Source organism: Scyliorhinus torazame, chromosome 2, assembly GCF_047496885.1.
Source record: "Scyliorhinus torazame isolate Kashiwa2021f chromosome 2, sScyTor2.1, whole genome shotgun sequence".
Classification (NCBI taxonomy): domain Eukaryota; kingdom Metazoa; phylum Chordata; class Chondrichthyes; order Carcharhiniformes; family Scyliorhinidae; genus Scyliorhinus; species Scyliorhinus torazame.
Genome location: NC_092708.1, coordinates 16711234 through 16720854, shown reverse-complemented (window position 1 = coordinate 16720854; position 9621 = coordinate 16711234). Strand labels below are relative to the sequence as shown.

At 55.5% G+C, this 9621-nt stretch overlaps 1 protein-coding gene across 1 annotated transcript in view; it reads right to left on the bottom strand.

The window, feature by feature from the left end:
• The window catches only part of LOC140385709 (carboxy-terminal domain RNA polymerase II polypeptide A small phosphatase 1-like), a 93007-nt gene extending 90391 nt beyond the window's left edge, over positions 1 to 2616 (bottom strand). Inside the window, exon 1 of the mRNA XM_072468154.1 lies at positions 2279 to 2616. Coding sequence (XP_072324255.1) covers positions 2279 to 2345 — 67 coding nt within the window. The 5' untranslated portion in view covers positions 2346 to 2616. The remainder of the gene's footprint in view (positions 1 to 2278) is intronic.
• Positions 2617 to 9621: the final 7005 nt, after the last annotated feature.

Here is a 9621-nt window from a genome sequence, read left to right as displayed (position 1 = left end):
CGGGGGGGGGGGTAGATGAGCCGGGGGGGGGGTAGATGAGCCGGGGGGGGGGGTAGATGAGCCGGGGGGGGGGGGGGTAGATGAGCCGGGGGGGGGGGGGTAGATGAGCCGGGGGGGGGGGGTAGATGAGCCGGGGGGGGGGGGGCAGATGAGCCGGGGGGGGGGGTAGATGAGCCAGGGGGGGGGGGGTAGATGAGCCAGGGGGGGGTAGATGAGCCGGGGGGGGTAGATGAGCCGGGGGGGGGTGTAGATGAGCCGGGGGGGGGGTAGATGAGCCGGGGGGGGGGGGTAGATGAGCCGGGGGGGGGGGGTAGATGAGCCGGGGGGGGGGGGTAGACTGAGCCGGGGGGGGGGGGTAGATGAGCCGGGGGGGGGGGGGGTAGATGAGCCGGGGGGGGGGTTGATGAGCCGGGGGGGGGGGGTAGATGAGCCGGGGGGGGGTAGATGAGCCGGGGGGGGGTAGATGAGCCGGGGGGGGGGGTAGATGAGCCGGGGGGGGGGGGGGGAGGGTAGATGAGCCGGGGGGGGGGAGGGTAGATGAGCCGGGGGGGGTACAAGAGCCAGGGGGGGGGGTAGATGAGCCGGGGGGGGTAGATGAGCCGGGGGGGGGGGGGGTAGATGAGCCGGGGGGGGGGGGGGGTAGATGAGCCGGGGGGGGGGGGGGTAGATGAGCCGGGGGGGGGGGTAGATGAGCCGGGGGGGGGGGGTAGATGAGCCGGGGGGGGGGGGTAGATGAGCCGGGGGGGGGGGTAGATGAGCCCGGGGGGGGGGTAGATGAGCGGGGGGGGGGGGGGGAGGGTAGATGAGCCGGGGGGGGGGGGTAGATGAGCCGGGGGGGGGGGGGTAGATGAGCCGGGGGGGGGGGGGTAGATGAGCCGGGGGGGGGGGGTAGATGAGCCGGGGGGGGGGGTAGATGAGCCCGGGGGGGGTAGATGAGCGGGGGGGGGGGGGGGGGAGGGTAGATGAGCCGGGGGGGGGGTAGATGAGCCGGGGGGGGGGGGTAGATGAGCCGGGGGGGGGGTAGATGAGCCGGGGGGGGGGGGGGGGTAGATGAGCCGGGGGGGTGGGTAGATGAGCCGGGGGGGGGGGTAGATGAGCCGGGGGGGGTAGATGAGCCGGGGGGGGGGGGTAGATGAGCCGGGGGGGGGGGTAGATGAGCCGGGGGGGGGGGTAGATGAGCCGGGGGGGGGGTAGATGAGCCGGGGGGGGGGGGGGTAGATGAGCGGGGGGGGGGGGGGGTAGATGAGCGGGGGGGGGGGGGGTAGATGAGCGGGGGGGGGGGGTAGATGAGCCGGGGGGGGGGGGGGGTAGATGAGCCGGGGGGGGGTAGATGAGCCGGGGGGGGGGGGTAGATGAGCCGGGGGGGGGGGTAGATGAGCCGGGGGGGGGGGGTAGATGAGCCGGGGGGGGGGGTAGATGAGCCGGGGGGGGGGGGGTAGATGAGCCGGGGGGGGGGGGTAGATGAGCCGGGGGGGGGGGGGTAGATGAGCCGGGGGGGGGGGGTAGATGAGCCGGGGGGGGGGGGGTAGATGAGCCGGGGGGGGGGGTAGATGAGCCGGGGGGGGGGGGTAGATGAGCCGGGGGGGGGGGTAGATGAGCCGGGGGGGGGGGTAGATGAGCCGGGGGGGGGGGTAGATGAGCCGGGGGGGGGTAGATGAGCCGGGGGGGGGGTAGATGAGCCGGGGGGGGGGGTAGATGAGCCGGGGGGGGGGGGGGTAGATGAGCCGGGGGGGGGGGGTAGATGAGCCGGGGGGGGGGGTAGATGAGCCGGGGGGGGGGTAGATGAGCCGGGGGGGGGGGGGGTAGATGAGCCGGGGGGGGGGGGGTAGATGAGCCGGGGGGGGGGGGGTAGATGAGCCGGGGGGGGGGTAGATGAGCCGGGGGGGGGGGGGTAGTGGAGAAGACAACACGACTCTGTTTATCAGAGAGGTTGACTGGTTTTTTTGAAAACCCCTCCCGATCCCAACCCGAATGAAAGCGAGTTTAAAGAGAGACAGAAATCAAAATTCAAAAGGGGGAAATAAGGAAGGAGAGAGAGAGGAAAATACTCAACACCGGGGGGGGGGGGGGGGGGTCGCGACAATGTTGTGGTCGAGTTTGCGACAAAGTTTCTCTGTTTAAACCACAACAAGAGGGAAACAGATACAATGTTCCTGTGTTAGTTCCAATGTTATTGTGTCAATTACACTGTTACTCTGAGACAGCGTCACTCGGATACAATGTTACTCCTGGCACATCCCCCATTACTGTGATCGCCACAATGTTACAAATTTGTTACCTTTCTCTCGCAGCGGGGTTTTCGCCTCCTCTTTGCTGACTTGTGTGATTATGGACGGGTTGTCCATGAGCTAAACCTTCTTTTTGAATTTAATAAATTCTTGTTCTTTCCCCTCCCTCCTCCCCCCCCCCCAAAAAAAGATTTTTTTTTAAAATGGAGGGGGGGGGGGAAGAGGAGAAAGCGCGGTTCAGGAACTCGCTCACAACATGGAAACCTTTCCTCGTCAGTTTCAAAGCGGAGGCACGAAACTAACATGGATCGTCAGGCGGCGACGGTTTCAAGGCGGCCCGCGCGGGGGGGGGGGGATGCGGCCGCGTTTCCAAACGCGAGGCTGGGCTGCTGAAGGCTCGGAAGGTCCCCCTCCCTCAGTCACTCCTCTCTCCTCCTCCTCCTCCTCCTCCTCCTCACTACCGCGCCTCTTGCCGGCGATCCCACACTCCCCTTCTCTTCGTCTTTAAAAACAAAGTTGCGGAGCCTCCGCCCTCACCCCCTCCGGAGGTTGTTTTGATGGGAGTTGGTGTGGATGCGTGGAGGGGGAGCCTGGAAACGGCGGCACTGGAGCCCCAGGGTTAGGGGTCGTCTCCAAAGAGCCGTCTCCGGCTGAAAGAAGCAGAAATTCTGTCTTGACTGTCATCGCAGGAGAGGAAACACCATTTTTGTTTTTGCCACAGATGTAACATCAGAGTTTTGAAATGATGAAGACACGATGAAGTGAATCGGATTTGACAGCCTGTTTCACCACCATGTGTGTGTGCTTGGAGTCTCCCTTCACTTAATAATTGTAATGATCTTTATTATTGCCACAAGTAGGCTTCCATTGACACTGCAATGAAGTTACTGTGAAAATCCCCTAGTCGCCACTCTCCGGCGCCTGTTCGGGTACACAGAGGGAGAATTCAGAATGTCCAATAACAGCACGTCTTTCGGGACTTGTGGGAGGAAACCGGAGCGCCCGGAGGAAACCCTCGCAGACACGGGGAGAGCGTGCAGACTCCGGAGACCCAAGCCGGGAATCGAACCTGGGACCCTGGCGCTGTGAAGCAACAGTGCTAACCACTGTGCTGCCCCAGCAGTGTTCCCCCCCCCCCCCACCCATATGTGGACAAGCTACAGCCAGCACCACAAGGCACTTGGAGAGGTACCACCAGCGCTGCCTTCGCGAGACCCTCCCACTCCACTGGCAAGAAAGGTGGTCTAACTGCGGCGTCCTGTCCCAGGCCAACCCGCCCGGCATCGAGGTGCTAATTGGTAACAGAGTGGTTAGCAATGTTGCTTCACAGCTCCAGGGTCCCAGGTTCGATTCCCGGCTTGGGTCACTGTCTGTGCGGAGTCTGCACGTTCTCTCCGTGTCTGCGTGGGTTTCCTCCGGGTGCTCCGGTTTCCTTCCACAAGTTCCGAAAGACGTGCTGTTAGGTGAATTGGACATTCTGAATTCTCCTTCAGTGTACCCAAACAGGCGCCGGAGTGTGGCGACTAGGGGCTTTTCACAGTAACTTAATTGCAGTGTTAATGTGAGCCTACTTGTGACATTAATAAAGATTATTATTATTAATCGCTAAAAGCCAGATCCGCTGGGTGGGACATTTCGATCGTGTGTCTGGCATCAAACTCCCAAAGCAACTGCTCCACTCGGAACTCGATCCCAGTGGGAGATTCCCAGGAGGGCAGTGGAAACACCTCAGGGATGTCCTCAAAGCATCTTTGGAGAGGTCAAGCATTCCCATCGGCTCAGGGGGGAGCCTGGTCCTGTGGCTGACCGGAACGGGGAAGGCCCGTTCGGGAAGGAGCTGAACACACCGAGAGACTTTGCCAGGAACGTGCGGGGGGGTGAAGTCGAGGGGTCAGAGTGAGGACACAAGTCACCAAATAACGCAATCATCACAACCCACAGGTGGCAGAATCTGCAGATCACTTATTGGACTCCTCAACCATCTGCGAAGCCGTCAAACTGGAGTGGGAGAAGGTCACCCTCAATCCTGAGGGACTGCCTACGACTGCAAGACTGGCATGTGGCCATATTTGCCTGTCCTATCCCCAGACTTTATGTTGAGCACTTACTCATTCGTACTGTCATTACTCATTACACAGTAGTACTATCTCAGTTGGTAGCACACTCCCCTCCAAGTTTGTGTTATACTGACTGTGTTATATATTAACGATTTGTACGTGAATGTGGGGGGACATGATTGGGAAACTTGCAGACAACACAAAGATTGGCCGAGTGGCGGACAGTGGAGAGGATAGCTACAATCTCCAAAACAATATACATGGTGGAGTGGGCGATAAAGTGGCAGATGGAATTTAACACAGAGAAGTGTGAGGTCATGCATTTAGGGAGGTCAAACAGTTGTTGGGAATACACAATAAATGGGAATATACTACGAGGGGTAGATGGGAATGTGCCTCAACGATTATCGTCCGGTGGCCTTGACATCGGTTGTAATGAAGTGCTTCGAGAGGTTGGTCATGAGGCGCATCAACTCCAAACTCCCAGAATGCCTTGTTCCACTGCAATTTGCATACCGCCACAACCGGTCCACAGCAGATGGGGCTGGTTTAGCACAGTGGGCTAAATAGCTGGCTTGTAATGCAGAACAAGACCAGCAGCGCGGGTTCAATTCCCGTACTCCCCGAACAGGCGCTGGAAGGTGGTGACTCAGGGCTTTTCACAGTAACCTTATTGAAGCCTACTTGTGACAATAAGCTATTATTATTATTAATATTATTATTATTATCTCCCTGGCCCTACAGTCATCCCTAGAGCATCTCGACAACAACGACTCCTACATCAGACTCCTATATATTGACTACAGCTCTGTCTCCCAGCCAAGCTCATATCAAAGCTCCAAAACCTAGGACTTGGCTCCTCACTCTGCAACTGGATCCTCGATTTTCTGACCAACAGACCACAATTAGTAAGAATGAACAACAACACCTCCTCCACAATAGTCCTCAACACCGGCGCCCCGCAAGGCTGCGTACTTAGCCCCCTACTGTACTCCCTATACACATACTACTGCATAGCAAAATTTAGTTCCAACTCCATCTATAAGTTTGCTGACGATACGACTGTAGTGGACCGGATCTCGAATAACGATGAGTCTGAATACAGGAGGGAGATAGAGAACCTAGTGGAGTGGTGTAGCGACAACAATCTCTCCCTCAATGTCAGCAAAACTAAAGAGCTGGTCATTGACTTCAGGAAGCAAAGTATCGTACACCCCCCCGTCAGCATCAACGGGGCCGAGGTGGAGATGGTTGACAGCTTCAAGTTCCTAGGTGTGCACATCACCAACAATCTGTCCTGTTCCACCCACGTCGATGCTACGATCAAGAAAGCACAACAGCGCCTATACTTCCTCAGGAAACTAAGGAAATTCGGCATGTCCACACTGACTCTTACCAACTTTTACAGATGCACCATAGAAAGCATCCTATCTGGCTGCATCACAGCCTGGTATGGCAACTGCTCGGCCCAGGACCGCAAGAAACTTCAGAGAGTCGTGAACACAGCCCAGTCCATCACACGAACCTGCCTCCCATCCATTGACTCCATCTACACCTCCGCAGCCTGGGGAAAGCGGGCAGCATAATCAAAGACCCCTCCCACCCGGCTTACTCACTCTTCCAACTTCTTCCATCGAGCAGGAGATACCGAAGTCTGAGAACACGCACGAACAGACTCAAAAACAGCTTCTTTCCCGCTGTCACCAGACTCCTAAATGACCCTCTTATGGACTGAACTGATCTAATAGAACATAGAACATTACAGCGCAGTACAGGCCCTTCGGCCCTCGATGTTGCGCTGACCTGTGAAACCACTCGAAAGCCCATCTACGCTATTCCCTTATCGTCCATATTTCTATCCAATGACCATTTGAATTCCCTAAGTGATGGCGAGTCCACTACTGTTGCAGGCAGGGCATTCCACACCCTTACTACTCTCTTCACACATCTTCTCGACTGAGTAGTACTACACTCCGTATGCTTCACCCGATGTCTGTGTCTATGTATTTACATTGTCTATTTTATGTTTGCACTATATATTTTCTTTTCATGTACTTAATGATCTGTTGAGCTGCTCGCAGAAAAATACTTTTCACTGTACCTCGGTACATGTGACAATAAACAAATCCAATCCAATCCAATAAAGTGAGAGATTCTGGCGTACAGGGACACAAGTCCCTAAAGATAGCTCTTCAAGTAGACAAGTTTGTTAAGAAAGCAAATGGAATGCTCCCCTTCATTGGCAGAGGTATAGAATATAAAAGTAAGGCTATAAAGTTGGAATTGTATAAAACACTGGTGAGGCCACAACTGGAGTTTTGTGGACAGTTCTGGTCACCACATTACAGGAAGGACGTTATAGCTCTGGAGCGAGTGCAGAGGAGGTTTACAAGAATGTCGCCAGGGCTAGAAAAGTGTGGCTACGAGGAGAGATTGGATAGGTTGGGGTTATTTTCCTTGGAACAAAGGAGGCTGAGGGGTGACTTGATTGAGGTGTACAAAATTATGAGGGGAAGAGAGGGGGTGGCCTGGACAAAATTGTTTCATCTGGTGGAGAATTCTAGAACCAGGGGACACAGATTCAAGATAAGTGGCAGAAGGTGTAGAGGGGACATGTGGAAGAACTTTTTTTACGCAGAGGGTGGTGGGGAGTCAGGAATTCGCTGCCGAGTTGGTGGTGGAGACAGAGACCCTAAACTCTGTTAAAGGGTATCTGGATCTGGCAGCATGGTGGCGCAATGGTTAGCACACCTACCTCACGGCGCCGAGGTCCCAGGTTTGAATCCCGGCCCTGGGTCACTGTCCGTGTGGAGTTTGCACATTCTCCCTGTGTCTGTGTGAGTTTCGCCCCCACAACCCAAATATGTGCAGGGTAGGTGGATTGGCCACGCTAAATTGCCCCTGAATGGGAAAAAATGTATTGGGTACTCCAAATTTATTATTTAAAAAGGTACCAGGATCTGCACCTTAAGCGCTGTAAGCTACAGGGCTGTGGACCGGGTGCAGGAAGGGGGGATTAGAATGGGAACCTGGGTGTCCTCCGGCTGGCATGGACAAGATGGGCCGAATGGCCTCCTTCTGAGCTGTAACTTTTCTATGATTCTAAGTCAGAAGGAAGCGGGATTGAATTCCACTTCAGTTGATAATCCAGACTGACTTTCACAGCACCGATACCGAGGGAGTGCTGCACTGTCAGCAGTGCCACTTTTTAAATGGGATGGTAATCCGAGACTCTGCCTACCCGCACAGGGGTAATGTGCACGTTCCCTGACACTATTCCGAAAAAGACCAGGATCCTGTCCCTCAACCAGCATCTGCTCATTGTCATGCTGCTGTTCGTGGGAGCTTGCTGTGAGCAGATTGGCTGACGTCACCCCGACGAGACAACACTTTAAAAGTTCTTCATTGACTATAAACTGCTTTTGGATGTATAGAGGTTGTGAAAGGCGCTATACAAATGTAAGTCTGTCCTTTTAAAAAGCTGTGCAGACGGAGGCCATTCGTCCCATCGAGTCTGCTCCGACCCTCTGAAAGAACACTCCACCCAAGCCCACTTCCCCACCCTATTCCTATAACCCCTTAATCTAACTACACATCCCTGGACACTGAGGGGCAATTTATCACGGCCAATCCACCTAACCTGCACATCTTTGGACTGTGGGAGGAAACCGGAGCACCCGGAGGAAGCCCACACAGACACGGGGAGGATGTGCAGACTCCACACAGACAGTGACCCAAGCCGGAATCGAACCTGGGACCCTGGCACTGTGAAGCGACAGTGCTAACCACTGTCCTGTACCAGCCTCCCCGAACAGGCGCCGGAATGTGGCGACTAGGGGCTTTTCACAGCAACTTCATTTGAAGCCTACTTGTGACAATAAGCGATTTTCATTTCATTTCATTTCACTGTGCTACCGTGCTGCATGTGATGGGCCGAATGGCCTCCTTCTGAACTGCAACAATCCTGCGAATCTGTCTTTTTGTTTTAATCCAGCATTTTCCTTTCCTTGTTTCTCTGTTTCTCTGTAATTCACCCAATTGTTCATTTGTTAAGGGGATAGATTGTTGGTCCCAGCATTCGCTGAGGGCCCCTGGTCCCCCCCTCCCCTTCACCGAGTTTACTTGGTCAACCAGACAAGATAATGAGTGAAAAGAATGGGGGCGAATTCATCGAAGGGAAAAGACTGCAGGGACAGGAAAAGCTACAAACATTTGTCGGTCTGTGGATGAGGGGCAGGCGAGTGGTGACGGGCAGCTTGCTCCTTCGGAGGGTCAGCAGAGAAACAAAGGGTTGAATGGCCTGCTTCTGCGCTGTGACCATTCTGTGATGCTGTGATATACCCCAGCTCCTTTTCTGTGCCACTATCATCCCCCACTCCCACCCCGTTTCGATGCAAAATATTTTCAAGCAGGTGAGATGAGGGAGTGGTACAGCTGACAGGATATGGCTGGAGATACAACCCCCCACGCACCTGCCCCCACCCCCCCCCCATACCAACAAAACCCGGCCCCAGCGCTCAAACTAGAGCCCAACCAGCAACGCGCTACAAAGGGGGAAGGTATTGGCCAAAGTGCAATGTCACTGGAGCAGTAATCCAGAGGCCCAGGTTATTGCTCTGGGGACACGGGTTCAAATCCTACCAAGGTGGAATTTAAATTCTGTTAATAAATCTGGAATTTAAAGCTAGTCTCAGTAACGGTGACCATGACAACTATCGTCGGTCGGGGGGCGGGGGGGACGACGACGGCGCCGACAACGACCTAGCCTTTGCCTCCCTGATCGCCCGCCAGAGAATCCTGCTCAGCTGGCGATCGGCAGCGCCACCCAAGGCGGCAGCCCGGCTGTCTGACCTGGCGGAACTGATCAGACTGGGGCAGATAAAGTTCACCACCTGTAGGCTGGAAGAGGGTTTCCATCGGACGTGCAAGCCATTCACCAACCTGTTTGTGGCCAGCAACCAATAAAGTAAGGGGGGGGGGGAGGAGGGTCACGGGACAAATTACGGAATAAGGAAGGGGGGGGAGGGCATGGGTGGTTGGGGAGGGGGGTCGAACGCCCCCAAAGAATAACACGGGACAGGCAGAAGAGAAGAGATAATAATAACCTTTTATTGTCACAAGTGACCATGTCGCGTTTGCAGTGGAATATGAAAACCCCGAATAAAGAAATTTTGAAAAGACTTGAATGCTCAGTGCTCCCATTGTGTTCCTCAGCAGCCCATTCCACAGTTAACCATTCACTCACTGAAAGACAACTTGTTGACAATCTATCTGCCCAATCTACTAACTAACCTGTCTGAATTCTCCCTCACTTAGTCTGCACATTAGCTATTCCT